The 18,124-nt window shown below is 40.4% G+C and overlaps 1 protein-coding gene across 1 annotated transcript in view; it reads right to left on the reverse strand.

The window, feature by feature from the left end:
- The window catches only part of LOC115732575 (receptor-like protein Cf-9), a 29,420-nt gene extending 11,734 nt beyond the window's left edge, over nt 1-17,686 (reverse strand). The window contains exons 1-2 of the mRNA XM_048275103.1: nt 15,782-17,686; nt 9,857-9,863 (exon numbers count right to left, since the gene is read on the reverse strand). Of these exons, the coding sequence (XP_048131060.1) occupies nt 9,857-9,863; nt 15,782-17,686 (1,912 nt within the window). The remainder of the gene's footprint in view (nt 1-9,856; nt 9,864-15,781) is intronic.
- Between the last annotated feature and the right edge of the window lie 438 nt (nt 17,687-18,124).

Genomic DNA, 18,124 nt, shown 5'->3' on the forward strand with positions numbered 1-18,124 from the left:
TTGTTTGTAGAATTACACCCTTATAATTTGTTCAAAGTGATTTTTATCCTTCGCATTCTGTTTTTTTTTTTTTTGAAATCTCGGGAGGGGGAGAGCGTGGTGATTTGATTTTCATTTAATTGCGGAACAACCGAAGGGTTTCAAAGGGCGTGATATTTATATGCGGGTGCATGTACAATCTTCTCGTGATTTTTGAAATTTCATGTCGACGTTTTAGAAAGAATTACTTTTTGCTTAGAAATAATAAAATACAAATGTACTAAATAATTGTAAAAGAACTTGGAGTGACTTCCAATGTTCTACTTTATATATGCTAACAAATATTATGGACACTTCTTGCCAAACATGCAATGAACCCTTTTTTTTTTTTTTCGTATAAGTAACGTTCACATACAATAAAAAGACCAGAGTAATGTTTGTTACAACCCTTCATTTTGCCATTAAATATACATCAATATATCAAGAATCTTTCGCAAATTTGCTAAAAATAGATAAGTGGATACTACCTCTATGAACGCGATACCGTGGCAAACAAATGTGAATCCCTCTTTAAGTTATGCAAATTAACTAATGCCGACAGCCTTACTTTGATTGTGCCATTAACATCTCGAAACAAAAAAAAAATCATAAAAGCGTGATAAGCTTATGACTTTCCCCATTTTTCAAACTTATTGTAATCCAAGCATATCAACATCCTCGATAATAAGATATCTTTTCTTTTTTTTTTTGTACTCGGCCAATCCTTTGGAGGCCAAGTCTCTATTAGTAAAATGACGATGTGTTTGGTATGATTTCTTTGAAGAGAAATCTTTACCAATCTCGCTTCTTTCTTTCGTTATGGTTTTATTTTTTTCGTGTACTTAATTAGCTTTGATGGACTATATTAGCTTTGACTAACTGTATTTTCTACCTTATGCTCAGCTACGGAGTTAATCTTTATAGTTCTAACAAATTAATGAATTAAACATCAAAGCTTCACTTTTGTTCTCGATTTGGACAAGATGGTTGCAATTTGTAATCCATCGTGCCGCTTTAGCGCAAAGAAAAAAGAAAAGGAAAGAGTAAAAGAAATTCCTCAATCACGCTAAAAGTGGGCCCAACGGATATCTGACTTGCCAACCCACAAGCCCCACACGGGCCCACCACACATACCCCCAATTACTTTGATGAACACGATGCGTGGCCCAAAATTCATATTGACCGAAATATACGGGTGGATCTCGTCAAAGCTGACGGTGTAGATGTATCTTATTTTTGTCTACCGCGATCAGACAATACTTGCTCTCCTAGTGGAAGACTAGCTCCAAACTTACAAGTCCTATTAAGTTTTGAAAGACTGGTTAAACAGCTCTCCTAGACTTGGCCCGCTGCAATCCCTTTCTACAAATTGAGTAGGCCGTGTTTGGTGACTCGAACATCGCAGTGTACAATGCTCCTATTAGGGATATCCGTAATCTAGAAAAAAAAAACAGAAAAATAGAGCCAAATCAGTGGAAGACAAGCTCGGCGACCAATTTGCTTATTCTATCTTCCTCTTTTCATCCGTGATTTGGTGCCGCTCACGCTACTGATATTGGTTATGCAATCCCCTTACCTTGATTGTGTGACCTTGCACCATCATTGCTCAGCTGCGTTGAGACCGGCCATGCGATCTCGATGACACCCAATCGCCTTGAGATATGAGATTTAGTCGTTGAGGCTATCCTCCATCCGTTTCTTGTGTTCAATCTATTCAAATATGACATCTAGTATAGAAATCGACAGTGGCAACCACATAGGTGTCGCATGATCGGAGGTGGTCATAGCAGGCTTGGGTAGTAACCCATCCCCTAGTTTTTCTCTTCTTCTTCTTCTACTTCTTTGAAATATCGAAAGGAAAACTATATTCTACATTCTAATTTTAGTAATGTACATGCACATCCATGTCATAAACGAACATTACCAAAATGGGACACTAAAAATCCTATCTTATTCATATTATATTCCGTAAAAATGTCCACACAATCAAATGTAGGCTTAATGCTTTCCTTAAAATCGCGGTCATCTAGATCAAGGCAGCGATGACAGAGGGATGCGCTGGTTATTCCGCCAATGTGGGCACATGGTGGCTGCAATGGCAGATGCAGAAGGAAGAGAGAGATGGATAGATATTTTTAATTTTTTTATCTAATTCCACGTCAATATATATGTGTCATTTGCCAATAGGCTCGGAGTGAAAAAAAAAATTCACTTCACGATAGCTAATGACGCGTCCCTCGCAAATCACTGAATATTTTATCAAGCAAGGTGCGCACACATTTTTACAAATAGAACCGGGTCACCGGCAATACCCCGGAGAATCAGGTCATGCTTTACCGGTTAACCCGGGGACAAAGCGCGGGATCTCTGGGCCGTCTCTCTGACTCGAATGACTCACTCACTACTCGAGAATCGTATTCTTTCCAAACAAAAGAGCCCCCCTTAATTCGTACCGACACGTGTCCGCCTCCCCCTCCCGAAAGCTGCCGGTTCTGCGGTTTTTTTGACCGGGGAAAGACTTGGTCGACAGACGAATTCGTCTTTTCTCTTCGTTATATTGTGACAGAATCCTACTTACACTTGCTCCATAATAGCTCTCAAAACGAATTAGGGTTTTGACCCCCCCTCCCCCAAACAAAAAGAATTAGAAAAAAAAAGAATATTTTTCGATATTTATTCCAGTATGCGAAATTAATTTTCAAATAATAAAAAAAATGCAATTCGCGTACTTAATAACAACCTTAGGAATTTTTTTTTTAAAGAGGTCATATTATATAACGAAAAATAAGATAATTTACTCTTGATATGGTAATGGGCCATAATCAGGATGGATAGCTGGTTGACGAGTAAAGCCAGCAATCCGATGCCAATTGATTTTAAAATACGCGTGTCTGAATTTTGGCATCGTTCGGGGTCGTGTATTGGACTTTCGCTTTGCGGGTTACTTGTTTGGTTCATTTCACGTCCTTTTTTTTTTTTTCTAATGAACTCATAATTTGTTGGCTCCTAGTTAAAATACGAATGGTAGAAGAAAGTGATAAACGACGTATATTTGGTCCCCATCCTTTTAACTAGCTAGTGTTTTAATTGGGGATGTACGTTAGTTAAGGTATTAAGGGCGCGTATGACAACACTTGTGAAGTAGAAATTCGTTCGATTACGTAACTTACGGAGCAGAAATCTATTTAGTTACGCAATTTCATTAACCTATTTATGGAGTATTTTTTTGCTCCAGAAGTAGTTTTGAAACCACTTGAAAAAGTGAAAAAAAATTTATGTCTCTCCACAAGTTAAAATAAAGAAAAGAAAAGCAACGTCCGGTCTCTCGATGTTAATCTCTCTCCCTCAAGCCGTCTCTCACTCAATCTCGCTCTAGATTGTCAACCTCTCTCAATCTCGCTTTGGACTCTTGATTCGTGACTCAGCCACACTCTCTCACTCGCTCGAGCCCCTTTCTCGGTCTCGCTCGAGCCTCGCATTTGTTTGCCTCTCTGCCCTCTTTCAATCTTTCTCAAGCCTCGTAGCAACCCCCATCGGAGGCCTCCCTCTCGGATCAACGCTCGTGGGTTGTTCGATTCGTGGCGGTGGTAAGGAATAATCTCGCTCGACGCTCTTCCCTCGTGTACAAATTCGAAACTTGGATTACTTCTTGAGCAGAAATTTTGTCATGTTATCAAACGTCTCTTTTTGATCAAAAATCTACTTCTGAAACATAAGTAGAAAAAATAAACTTCCGGCCATACGTAAATTTTTAGAGCAAAAGTGTTTCCATGCACACCCTAAGATTATTGTGCTTACATATAATGAGGTTTTATAGGGTGTGGGGGCACTAAATCAAACGTTTTGTCTGTGATTATGCAATTGCACAATCTGGCATAATTCTTCACGTACGTCGTAGAAAGGTGCCGGAACAATGGATCGACTAAAAATGCGGCCGAGTTAACGGGGATGTTTCATAGGTATTGAATATACATGAAGTGGGATATCTTGTTTTCAAAGTAATTTCTTTTTGTTGTCTCTGTTGTCAGTCATGATTTTGGCGATTTTATGATATTTTGCGACCCTTTATTGAGTTGGGATTAGGCGTGATCCTTAATCATTTTAAAGGGTTGGAGACACGATGATTGCTCGTGAGTTTTATCCATGACAGGGACTGGATGATTAAGCATTTGCGTTCGATGGTTTTTTGCTTTGACGATGCTTTTGGACCAAGAAATAATCCTTCTCCGTGACGCTAGTTTGACTTCAATAGGGGAAATATGCCGAGTACTGCTCTAATTTTCACGCTAAAAGAAGCGGTTGCCCGCAATCATCATCTTAGTGTGCGAAGTTCTCGCAAGTATTTGATTTAAGTGGTGCCAATATGTCCATTACAACTGGCAAGCTCTCGGTCTATAGTTGCAATATGTGCTCAATTCCAATCGTGCAGATCTCTTAGGTTACGTTGGTAGTCGGGATAAAATTCAGGATGCGGTAAAGTGTTTGACGCTTGCTCAACATAGGATAAAATTGAATCTAAAATGGATATCCTATACGGGAGATGGGATAAAAATGGATAGGAATTTATCATATTCATAATATAAAAAGTATGTTTCTCAAATAAAAAAACTTCTTAAAAATGATATTTTGAATTATAATATTAAAAAGTCAACGTATAAAAAAATAATGAGAATTTCGTTTTTATTTTTTCCTATTTTATTTTTATATTTAAATTTCTTTCATTTTTACAATAATTAACTATATATCGAAATATGTATATCTATATGGTACATTATTTATTACATACGTTAGGTATTTCAGTATCTTAGGTAAATTAGTATGTTCACTATTTAGTAAAAATTTTGTTAGAGAATGATGGAGGAGGGGGGGGGAAGAATTGGAAATAAAAGAAGTACAAAAGGGAGGAAAACCAATTAAAAAAAAAAAGCAAATGAAAAAGAAGTAGGAAAGAGTATCACCAAAGATTATTACCATCTCTTGTGCAGTTTTTAGATTTATTTTCACTAATATGCCCTTTATACAAAACAATGGGCATGATAGGGTCCGAAAATATCCGGGTTTATTCCTGCGATTCACTAAACGATAAATAGAACATAGCAAAATCTTTGATTTCATATCCTATCCTATCCTATCCAGTCATATCCTAATTAGAAATCCAGACAACCGAGCATAATATTACATATTTACTTTACATGCATTAAAGTGGGTTGAGAAAAGCGCTAATAGAACGGGTGAGTCACATTTGGTCCTTCTATTACTTTGCCCGGTGCTATCAATCGTCTTACTTGGGTCCGGTGATGGAATTTATCAACTTGCCATTAACCCCGTTAACTGTTTCTTAGCATGGATTTTGGTTTCCTTTTATTTGTTGCCAACAGGTCGGTTACAGATATTGTTGTTGACACACGACTTTTTATCACCTTTATTTATTTTTATTTTTATTTTATTTTATTTTATTTTTAGAAAATTATTAAAAATAGGTAAAAAAAAATCATAAAAATGGAAAAATCAACTTTGGAAGCCTTAGCCTAGCTTAGGAACCAATTTTGAACAAAAAATATTTTTCATAATTTTTAACATTTTTCGAATTTATTTAATTATAAAATACCCAAAAAAATCATAAAAAATGCCATTCGTGGTCATAAAAATACAAAAAAAGAGTCAGTATTTTTATTTTAATTCCCTCTTCACTTTGGTCACTTAAAATTTCGAAAATTTGATTCGGGTCACTATGCTCCTTCACAAACGTGAATCCGAATCGAGCATAAAAATTCCACTTCGAGTGTTTTAATTTGCAATTCACACTTTTAATAAGCCATGACATCGATATCTAGAGCCTTGAAATGCAATTGTGTCAATTTGCCCTCCAATTTCTTCAATTTTAACCAAAAAGGCTTGATTGCACACATTCTTTACAATTTAGCCCCCGGTTTCATAGATTTTGAAATTAAAATTTCATACGGCACGCCCATGAAAATTAAACAACCCTACCTTGTGGTTTTCATCTCTCCGAACCCATTGGTGGCCTTGGTTTGGATTGATTTGAGCATCGGAGCTTTGAATTAATAAAAAATCATTTTTCGGATCCTAGTTCGATTTTGGGGTTTTCATCGAATTTCAAGTCATCAATCCATGAAAACACCCACGTTGTGTGTAAAGGGTGTTGGGCAACCCAATTTTGATATCAATTTTACGAAACATGATCGAATTGAGCCCCAATTCGGTCATGTTTCCAATACCGGATCTTCCGGGTCGGGTCCGACCCGACCCAGCAGACCCTGGTCTGCAACTCAGCCCAAATTAGCCTAGTACGCACGTTTCTCTCCTGCCCTTCGATCCGCAACCGCGCGACGTCATTCATCCGAGGGTCACCAGATCTTGCCTTTGTCATCTTGCGCACCTGGCTGGACGTATGAGAGCAGCTGGCACCTCGGTTTTGTGAAAAAAAAGGACGGCCGTTTTGGGGAATGTCGGGTGTACGGGAGAATGGGCAGAGGCATTGTCGTAGGGAGCGCAGGGGTACGCAAAAAAAAAAAAAAAAAATTCATTCGCAGAGAGGGGAGGAGGAAAAAGGAGAAAAAAAAGAAGAAGAGAGAATGGGGAGCATTTTTGGCGAGGACCTCCATTTTTGAAGGGATATACAGAGAGCACGGGAAGGGGGTAGTAGGGGGAGAGGATTTTTCTTGAGAGCAAAAAGACAGAGAGAAAAGGAGGACCAAGAAGGAAGGGAGTTGTGAGGGGGAGCTCAAGCTTGCACTCACGTTCAACTCAACGTCTCAAGTTTCCAGAATCCTCAACGCGCTACCGCGGAGCCTGAGCCGTCGCCGACATCGCCAAATAGGTTAGTCAAACCTCGACTCCTCCCATCCCCTGTTTTCCCGTCTACTCCCTTTGCTCCGAGGTTGGTTCCATTCAGTTTCTCGCCAAATGGAGCCGAACCGAATGTGCGCCAACGCTATTTTACGTCCCGGTATTCATGTATGAGGGTCAGTCTGCTTTTGTTTTGCATGCGAGTCTCGTATTCTCAGTTTGAATGTCGTTTTTCCATACGCACGCCAACTGTTTGATGAAATGTCATACCAAGCCATTCACGAACTATTGCTCTCGGCCGTATGCCATTCGAGTCCCGTTTGCGTGTTTCTTGCCTAAAATCTTCATTAGAACTACCTCTAAGCCCCATTTGGTCTTTGTCTTGCATCGATTTCGCGTCGAGAATCGGCCCCGAACCTCCATAATCCTTGACCCAAGCTGGGAATTTTCGGACACTGCTTAGGTCGTCGTCGAGCCCCAATGGGACTCAGGTAAGTTGTTTCTTATCTTTTGGATGCTTGATGAGTAGTTGGAGTCAAGGTTAAACGTAAAAAAAATATATATTTCTTCGTCGGAACCGGTACTGTTCATGGTTGCGTAGGAGTTCCGGCGACGTTGGTTTGGTTTGGTTCGGTTTTGGTCTAGAATGCTATTCCAGGCGATCCACTTCAGCTAGGCAGAAAACGGTGGAAATTTTTTTGGTCATGATGAGCTCTGTGCATGGTTCTCAATGAAGTCCAGGATGGGGGAGTCCAACGAAGAAGATGATGCAGCAAGAGCAAGGAAATAACGTAAAACAAAAACAAAAAAAAGGGAAGAGGAAAATCGTAAGTAAAAGAAAAATAAGAATAAGTTGGGCTGTTGGGTTTTGGTCTCTTCGGCCAGTCAAGGATTGTGGGCTTAATAGGTGATGTTTAGTCAATTTGGGCTTAGATATGCCCTGGGCTTGATTCAGCTTAGTGACACTTGGGCTTCTTTTAGGAGAAAATACAATAAATTGATTTGAGCCCAATTTAGGCTTTTGTGTAAAAAAAAAAAAAATCCAAAAAAATAGGAAATGGCCACAATCAACTGGCCAAGACCTATTTTGGATGTTCTGACATTCGAATCTTCAAAAATGACGATTTCGCCCTTATGGCGAGTCGTCTTCAAAAAATCAAAAAAATAAATTCCAAAAAATCCAAAAAAATAGAAAATGGTCACAATCAACTGGCCAAGACCTATTTTTGGTGTTTTGACACCCGAACCTTTCAAAAATGACGATTTCGCCCTTATGGCGAGTCGTCTCCAAAAAAATCAAAATAAATTCCAAAAAAATCTCAAAAAATAGGAAATGGCCACAATCAACTAGCCAAGACCTATTTTTGGTGTTTTGACACCCGAACCTTTCAAAAATGATGATTTCGCCCTTATGGCGAGTCGTCTCCAAAAAAATCAAAATAATTCCAAAAAAAAATCCCAAAAAATAGGAAACGGCCACAATCAACTGGCCAAGACCTATTTTGGGTGTTCTGACACTTGAACCTTCAAAAATGACGATTTCGCCCTTATGGCGAGTCGTCTCCAAAAAAATCAAAATAAATTCCAAAAATTCCCAAAAAAATAGGAAATGGCCACAATCAATTGGCCAAGACTTATTTTGGGTGTTTTGACACCCGAACCTTCAAAAATGACGATTTCGCCCTTATGGCGAGTCATCTCCAAAAAATCAAAATAATTCCAAAAAAATCCCCAAAAATAGGAAACGGCCACAATCAACTGGCCAAGACCTATTTTGGGTGTTTCGACACTTGAACCTTCAAAAATGACGATTTCGCCCTTATGGCGAGTCGTCTCCAAAAAAATCAAAATAAATTCCAAAAATTCCCAAAAAAATAGGAAATGGCCACAATCAATTGGCCAAGACTTATTTTGGGTGTTTTGACACCCGAACCTTCAAAAATGACGATTTCGCCCTTATGGCGAGTCATCTCCAAAAAATCAAAATAATTCCAAAAAAATCCCCAAAAATAGGAAATGACCACAATCGATCGGCCATGGATTATTTTGGGTAATTCGATTTTTGAACCCTCAAAGAGATGACTATTTTGCCCTTCTCGCGAATTGTTTCCAAATTTCTCCGACCTATCTCTGGCCTCGAATTGCACATTTCCCTAGGTTTTTAAGGCTCTATTACGGGATTCTTGGTTGGAATTTTCGGGATTCATTTTTTTGTAATTGATCACGCATTTATTGACCGTGATCGATAAGATTAGTCTTCTCGACATGTATGAAAATTCCCGATCCCACTCCGCGAACCAAAATCGAGCCCGCACGAAATCTTAGTTAGGAAAATCACTCGCGTTAGGTACCGAAAGGGCGTCGGTAATGATATCGACGTAACCAAGTTCCCGAACCCAAGTCTCTGGTTCCGCAGAACCGAACGACTTCTCCCAATCGTTCGGTGAGGTTTCCGGTCCACCTTCCAAGAAGGACCGGTGGCGACTCCAAATGTACGCACACTTCGCACATGCCACTCCGACCACATCAAGGTCGAACGTGACCGACTCTTATCGTCGAAAAACTTAAACTGAAAATTTTTTTCACTCCCGCCGCGATTTGGTATGGGCTTGGGAGGGCCCGCGCCGAGAAAGGCCCGAGGCCTCCTCCTCAACGAGGAAGTCGAGGGCCCGCTCGGTAATCCATTTACCTTCTATCGGATCGGGGTCCGAAATCGAGGGTCGCGACAATTGTGTAGAGCACGGGTTGACGATGCATGAGTCAAAACTCTGATGATTCACCATAAGCGCGGGATGCTACTATACGACTCTACCCAACAATAGTCATTCGAAGATGGCGTGGAGTCTACATGCCATCCAAAGATGACGTGAAATCTACATTGTGTACCATCACCTTCCTAATTGCCAATCACATATTTTTCTTTCCCCGAAAGCGGGGAATACCCTCTAAATGTTTTTATATTTGAGGGATCCCGAGGCCCAAATGAGATCTCGGACGAAGCTATTTAGGGACTTACTTAGGTCCGAACCCGTTAGGTATTTGCTGGCATGGATTTTGGTTTCCTTTTATTTGCCGATGTAGTTTTCTTTTTGTTTTTCCGATGTTGAGTCTCTCTCTCTCTCTCTCTCTCTCTCTCTCTCTCTCTCTCTCTCTCTCTCTCCCTTGCAGATTCTTCTTCTTCTTCCTTAAATCCTATTAAATAAAAAAACATATAAAGTTTAACAACCACGAAATGCAAAGACTATGATATGTACCCTATCACAACCACTGATTAAGTGACCATGGCCCCGGATTTCGTGGCTCAAAAAATCTTGCTGCCGTGACTTCATGGAGCTCGGAGTTCAAGTCGCCATGGTCGTCGCAAGCTCAAATCGAGTGGCCACGGTCACGAGCTTAAGTAGCCACGGCGTTCGCAAGCTTAAGCATGAATGGTCACGGGAGACGCGAAATTAGAGCTTGAGATGGCAGTTATAGACACCGCAATGGACTTCCTTCTTTCTCTCAATTTGGATGCGGTGCCAATTCGATGCCATATAAATTGAGTAAGTCACACACGACGTTGTGTATAATTGTGTCCGTGTCAATAATCGGACGGTATATGTCCACAATAATTGGACCATAAAAAAAAGTATAACCTAAGGAATGCTCGACGTTATTTACAGTGTGGAGGAACGTTTTTTGAAAAGGAAAAAAAAACAGTAGAAGAATGAGTTCGATTTTCGAATAAACAATAAGCTACAAATCTTGACATATTCCAAAGGAATTCAAGAGACAAAAGATGATGGATTAAAAAAAAAAAGGGAAATGGCATGGTCCGTGAATTTTGACTTAATGTACAAATATCTATTCGCTTTAGTCTCTAGATTATATAAAGATGTTCAATTTTACCCTTTTGTTAATTCAAGTTTGGAAATAAAATTGAGCAGTTTCATATATTTCAGATACTAGATCGACGATAAGCCAAAAGTTCACGGATTATGTTGGACAAATTTAAAGTTCAGAAACTATACTGTACATGAATTAACGTTCAAAAAGGGACATGACACCACCGTCCTTGTCTTTGTCCCCGCCCCAAAAACTACGAAAAACCATCCCACGATTTCACCAAATCAAAACACTGATTGGAAAGCCATTAGGGACTTTAGCAATGGCGAGGGGAAGGGTGGTCGGTCGAATTACCAGTTGCTTGACCAGTTTCTCGAGCATCGCGACCAGACGACGCACCTAGAGAAAAAGCAAAAAAAACCCTAACAAATACCCCACGAATTTTCGAACCTCCCACGCCATCTCCGGGAATCGCAGCCAGCCACACAAATCCTTTTTCTTTTTCTCTTCCTTTGCTCGGCTTTTGATGGAGAACCGCCGGAGGCGATAAGGTGTGCATAGCGCACCGCCCAGCACGCAAGCGTCGGAGGTTTCAGGTTGGTCGGTCAGATCTTTCTAATTTCTTTTGTCTTTTTCATTTATTTATTTGTTTATTAAGTTTTCCAAAAAATAAAAAATAAAAAAAGTGGGAAAACATGATTTGTGGCATCGAGTGGGTGGGTTTTTCTTCTTCGCTTTAAAGGGCGCAGCTGTTCTTCTTCCTCCCCCATTGGGCCCCGGCGCCACCCCTCCCATCATTTTCTCCCATCCCAACAAAATCGGGGTTCGTTTTCATTTGATTAAGCAAAATTTGATTAACAATTTTTTAAAATCACTAATGTTCTTTTCCAATCGGCCTTCGCATCGAAATTTTTTTGGGCGGGAGTAGTTAATTGCTGTTAATTCCTATTTGTATTATCCTGATTAACCAAAGTTTTTGTCTGCCAAAATCGTTAAGTGAACATTCGGACCTAAATAAAATAAGCTAAGCGGATCAAAAATCTCCCCCTCCGATCCGACGCTTGCGTCAAGGCCATGAGCCTGAAAAGAAATCTACACGAGAAATTCCAACGCTGCTTATGTACTATAATTGTAACGCAAAAGACGTGAGAGAAATAAGAGACTTCCCTTCCTCCTCTCCCCCTCCAAAAGAAAAAAAAAGAAAAGATGGTCTCAACATTTAAACGTAAAAAAAAATTTGAAAAACTAAGAGCAAAGTAATGCCATGGAGCGAACTGGCTGGAAGGCCCAACGTGTAGATGGGCTGGGTTCAGCAATGGCCCGTGTTAAAAGAAGGCAAGAGAAGCAAATTCATGGCCGAAGATGTTCCGTACGTTAATTGTTTTGAAGAAGACCAAGGTTCAGGAGAAACTTACGGTATGGAGATCGACGAATTCTGCTAATCTTCGACTATTAATGTAACTTCGTATAACGACGTGACCCACTGCTCGTAAACGGGAAGATGGAAAAGATAAGTGTAGAGTAGAGGACCAGGTTAATGACACTCGCTTCTCCATTTTTTTTCTTCTCTCGTTTTTTGCTTCTTCGTTAGTTAGAACCGTGAGAACGCTGTACTTGACTGATCACATTATTCATTTCGATTGCAAGATCAAGAGCAGGGAAGGAAAGTTCAAAGGCGGTGAGGTTGATCCTACCATGAAATTTGTTTGATTACAAGTTAGGAACATGCAGCTGCGGTGCCTCCAGCCAATGTGGGAAGATATCAATGAACTCGTTGCGACTGAGACGTAGTGATGATAAGTTCACGCATTTGACTAGGGAGCGTGGTAACGGTCCTTGTAATTTATTGTTGCTCAAATGTAGAAAGTCGAGATTGGTTATATTACCAAAACATGATGGCATATTCCCAGGGAGATTATTGGTAGACAAATCTAAAAATCGGAGTGAACTCAGCAGGCAAATCAAAGAGGGGATCTCCTTGGTGAAACTATTGTTGGTGGCTCTAAAGTAAGAAGTTGAAGATGGAGGGATCGGGAGTGGTCCTTCGAAGGAATTGTTCTGAAGGTAAATAAATGACAATCTCTTCCAGTGCAATTGTTGTAGACCTCCTTCCAGAAGGTTATTAGAAAGATCAAAGAATTCTAATGTATCATGGCTTATTTCTTAAAACCACCTCGGGATCTCCCCACTAATCCTATTGGAAGAGAGGTCTAAGTTTGTTAATCTTTTCAAAGAACTCAAGAAAAAGGGAAACTTGGTCAAGTCGCAAAAAGGCAACCCTAACACTTCAAGCTTCGGGAATGTATTTAATTACATAAATACTAAATCATTTATTAATTATATATCTTAATAAAAATTTCAATTAATTATTGATAATTATGTTATAAAAATAAGTTTTAAAAGAAAAAAATTATATTTATAAAGTTATATAAATATAAAATAATTTGAAAAATAAAGTTATAAAAAACTTTGTGTTCGGCCTCTCTTTGTACTTGGTGCCTTGAAAAGTTATATACATACTTACCTTCCCAAAATTTTTTTAAAAAAAATGTAAAAAAAATTCGAAATTAAAAAAAAGGGACCCATGCGACACGGGGCCCGTTTCCGTAAATAAAAAAATTTTAGCCCTAATTTTGTAAATTTTTTTGGTCCTTTTTCGAAAAAAAGCCCAAAAAGGAGAGAGAGGGGATCCAACAATGCAATTCCACCATGATTTGTCTCATCTAGTGGTTGGGTTTCCTTCTTGCTTTAAAGGGCCAGCTCCAGCCGTTCCTCCCCCATTGGGCCTCGGAACGACCCTCCCATCATTGTCTCCCATCCCAACAAAGCCCCGGGTTCGTATTCATTCATCAAGCAAAATTTAATTAACAATTTTTTAAAATTACTAATGCACTTTTGGATGCCCATTATAAAAATTAACCTCTCCGTTAACCATTACAGCATTTTCGAATCAGCCTTTGCATCGAAATTTTTTGAGCGGGAGTAATTAATTGCGGTTAATTATGATTTCCGTTATCCCGATCTGCTAAAGTTTTCGCATGCAATAATTGTTAAGTGAAAATTCAGACCTAAAAAAAAAATAAGCTAAGGAGAACAAAAAGCTCTCCTTCCGATCGGACGCTCGTGTCAAGGCTATGAGCCTGAAAAGAAATTTGCATGAGAAATTCCAGCACTGCTTATGTACTACATAGTAACACAAAAGACGCGAGAGAAATAAGAAACTTACCACCCCCCCCACCCCCAAAAAAAAAGAAGATGGTCCCAACATTTAAAGATAAAAAGCCGATAGCCAAGTAATGCCTTGGAGCGAACTTGCTAGAAGGCCCAACATGAAAATGGGCCGGGCTCAGCAATGGCCCATGTTAAAAGAAGGCATGAGAAGAAAATTCATGGCCGAAGATGTTTTCTGTACGTTAATTGTTTTAAGAAGACCAAGGTTTAGAAGAAGTTTAGAAGAACCTTAGAGTACGGCGATTGACAAATTCTGCTGACCCTTCAACTATTAATATTACTTCGTATAACGACGTGACCCACTGCTCGTACACGGGAAGATGGAAAACATATATGCAGAGATTAATGTCACTTGCTTCCTCAAAAGCTGCGTGCTTGACAGATCATATTATTCATCTTCTCAATTCAACTGACATATATTCGTACCAACAAACAACGAGAGAATACATTAGAAACAAGCCTTCATAAGGAAAGCAACATTTCGAGCTAGTCACATATGAATTCGCCATGCTATTTTACAGAGACAACTCTTCAAACAATTTCATTGTCCATGAAATTTGATGGCCTTCCGCTTTCGCTTCTCCGTCCACTCGGCTGCTCTTCTCTCTATCTTTCTCACACCTCGCATGAGCCATTTGGGTTTCTCCATTGCAAATGCAATGTAAGCTATCGAAATCCCAATCACGATTCCCGATGCATAACCTAGCCACACCGTCTTCTGCTTGAACCAACTCTCATGCCCTTCGCAATCGGATGTTGATGAGGACGGTGGTGGAGGAGATTGAGCATCACCGGGGCATGCTTTGGGCAATGGAGTTCCACATAAGCCCGGATTCTCATTAAACGAGTCCCTTGAAAATGTGTCCAAATGCTTATCTTGAGGAATTCGACCAGTGAGTTGGTTCTTCGAGAGGTTTAAGTACCCAAGGGATGCCAAATCTCCCAATTCTCTAGGGATTGCCCCTCTAAGCTTGTTGGAAGAAAGATCAAGCCATTCGAGATCAGTCAAGTTCCCTAGAGTCGGAGGAATGGAACCCGTAAGATGGTTATGAGAAAGGCTGAGCCCTACGAGAGACCGGAGATGTCCGATAACTCCGGGGATATCCCCTTGGAAAGAGTTGCGCGAGAAATCAATAATCGTAAGGAAGGTCAAGATCTTTACCAACCCAATCTCCAGCCCTTTCATCGTCACGGTCACAGAGTTCTCGTATGACGCCGATCTAAAAGATCTTGTCATATAAAGTGATCCTTCTTGCCTATTCTCGTCGGTCATCATGCCTTTAAGGTTCATTATCAAATTAGCTGGCAACGGACCACTAAAGTTGTTGTTGGAGAGGTCCAGAATGTGTAACTTGGGAAAGAGGTGAGCTCCCATGGGAATATCCAAAAGATCCTTCAAATTGTTGGACTTCAAAATGAGAACTTTTAGTTCTGGGAGTGTTCCCAACCATCTTGGGAATGTATCCTCTATCCGATTGTCGTCGAGATCCGGAACTTCAAGATTTTCACATTTGACAAGGGATTGGGGCAATGTGCCTTCAAAAAGATTTCGACTCAAGTCAAGAGTCATCAAGCTGCTTCTCGAAGAGAACAATGGAGGAATTGTGCCTTGGAGGTAATTCATTCTCAAGTTCAAAACTGATAGATCGGTGCTAAAACTTGTCAAGCATTGAGGCAAGCTACCTGTTAAGCTATTGTTGGAAAAATCAATGACTTGGAGCCCGGTGGCATTGCATATCAAAGAGGGGATCTTTCCTGTTATTTTATTATTTGCAATGGAATAATAAAATGTGACAGGAGATGGAAGCAGAATTGGCCCTTCGAACTCGTTGTTGGAAAAATCAATGACTTGGAGCCTAGTGGCATTGCATATCAAAGAGGGGATCTTTCCTGTTATTTTATTATTTGCAATGGAATAATAAAATGTGACAGGAGATGGAAGCGGAATTGGCCCTCCGAACTCGTTGTTGGACAAATCTATGACAGCTAATGAGGTGTTTGAGAAAAGTTCTGTGGGCAACCGTCCAATGAAATTGTTGTTGGAAATAACTAAATATTGAAGAGCAGTGAAGGAGAGTCCCAAGGTAGTGAGGTTGATCCTACCATGAAACCTGTTTGATTGCAAGTCAAGATTCTGTAGTTGCGGTGCTTCCAGCCAATGTGGGAAGATATCACTGAACTCGTTGTGATCAAGAACTAGAAATAATAACTTCACGCATTTGACTAGGGAGCGCGGCAATGGTCCTTGTAATTTATTGTTGCTCAACACTAGAATCTCGAGATTGGTTATATTACCTAAGCATGATGGAATATTCCCAGAGAGACTATTATTGGAAAAATCTAAAAGCTGGAGTGAATTCAACTGACAAATCAAAGAGGGAATCTCACCGGTGAAATTATTATTGTGGGCTGTAAATGTAGAAGTTGAAGATGGAGGCATCGGGAGTGGTCCTTGGAATGCATTGTTTTCAAGGGAAATAGATGACAATCTCTTCCAGTGCAATTGTGGGACACCTCCCTCCAGAAGGTTATTAGAAAGATCTAACAATTCCAATGTATCATGGCTTATTCCCCAAAACCACCTCGGGATCTCCCCACTAATCCTATTGGAAGAGAGGTCTAACCACATTAATCTTTTAAATGAACTCAAGAAGTAGGGAAACTTGGTCAAGTTGCAAGAACGCAACCACAACACTTCAAGCTTCGGGAATGTATACTTCGGTGCATCATAGATTAGATTTAGTTCGAGAGAAACCGCAAGCACCCGGAGATATTTAAAGTTTTCAAAGTTTTCAAACTCTACAACCCCGCTAAAGTTATTCCCGGAAAGATCTAGGGCTTGGAGTTGCTTGAGATTCCGCATTGACGAGGGGATGTGTCCTGTGAATCCGCAATCGCTAAGAGCTAAAATTGTTAAACTCTCCATGTTACCAATTGAATCTGGTATTTCTCCCGAAAAGTTCGTAAACTCGAGAAACAAATGCTCAAGAGGACCAGTCCAATTGGAAGTGGGAAGAATCCCGGGCATGTCTTCATTGAAACTTAAATCGAGATGAATGAGGCTCGGTAATCGAAAAATAGTATCCGGAAACAACACCCCTCCCAATGAACAACCAGAAGCGCTCAAATATGTCAGAGAAGAAGACAAATTCGCGAAGTGCTTTGGTGAAACCATGGACATGTCTACACCATCAAGGACAAGCTTTCTCAATGCTGTCAGATTCTGAGCAAGCATTTTGAAGACCGGATTTTCCAAACTGAGAGAAGAGGATGAGTGTGCATCGTTGTAGGAGAGATCAAGTGACACAAGCTTGGAGAGGCGAGCGATTTCACGGGGAACGGCACCCGCAAAGCTCGAAAGAGAGAGATTGAGGTGAGTCAATTCTGCAAATGCACTTAGATTAGGCGGAATGCCTGAGCCAGTAAAGTTATTACAGAAAAGGTTAAGGTTCTGAAGATGGCGAAGGAGAAAGAGGGAGCTATTGGAATGGAGAGGGCCACGAAGCCGACTGCAAGCAAGGTCAAGACCGATGACGTTGCCAGTGACGCCATCACAAGTGACGCCGTCCCACGAGCAGCAGTCCACGCTCTTGTTCCATGAGTTTGTCTTCGGATAAGACACGACAGGGCCGTACCAATCACAATTGGCCGACGCCATGAGATCGAGCACGAAGGAATTCTTGAAGAGAAGCAAGGCATCGTGTTGGTCAGGAGGGCAAAGCGGCGAGGCAAAGGGAAGGGAGGAGGAATGTAAGAAAAAGAGGAACCAGAGGAGGCGGAGGAGGATCTGATGACACCCCATTCTTGCAATTCAGCACTGCGAGTGAGTTGAGTGGTGGTGGTGGAGACTGGAGAGAGCTTAAACTCATATATATAAAGCCCCTTACACTAACAGCATCGTGAAGTGATCAACACGGGTCTTCCCGATAAGGTCGCGGTCAAAGTCTTGTTAAGATGACATTATTGGGACACATAATTTCCAAGGTGGGGCCACTTGCGTGTGGAAAATTTCTAGTGCCTTTAGAAATTTCCATGGAATAATCTTCTTGAAAAGTTTCGACCAGTTTGGAAAACAAGTGTCCGAAAAATCCTAAACTCACATTGGTATTAATTTAGTCATAAATTTTTTTTAATGGTTCTAATTTAATCGTAAATTTTTTGATTTAGAATCAATTCGGTCATTCTGACTAATTTCGATCGGATATTCTTGACATGGACCCCATACGACCTACGTGGCACG

Source organism: Rhodamnia argentea, chromosome 2, assembly GCF_020921035.1.
Source record: "Rhodamnia argentea isolate NSW1041297 chromosome 2, ASM2092103v1, whole genome shotgun sequence".
Classification (NCBI taxonomy): Eukaryota; Viridiplantae; Streptophyta; class Magnoliopsida; order Myrtales; family Myrtaceae; genus Rhodamnia; species Rhodamnia argentea.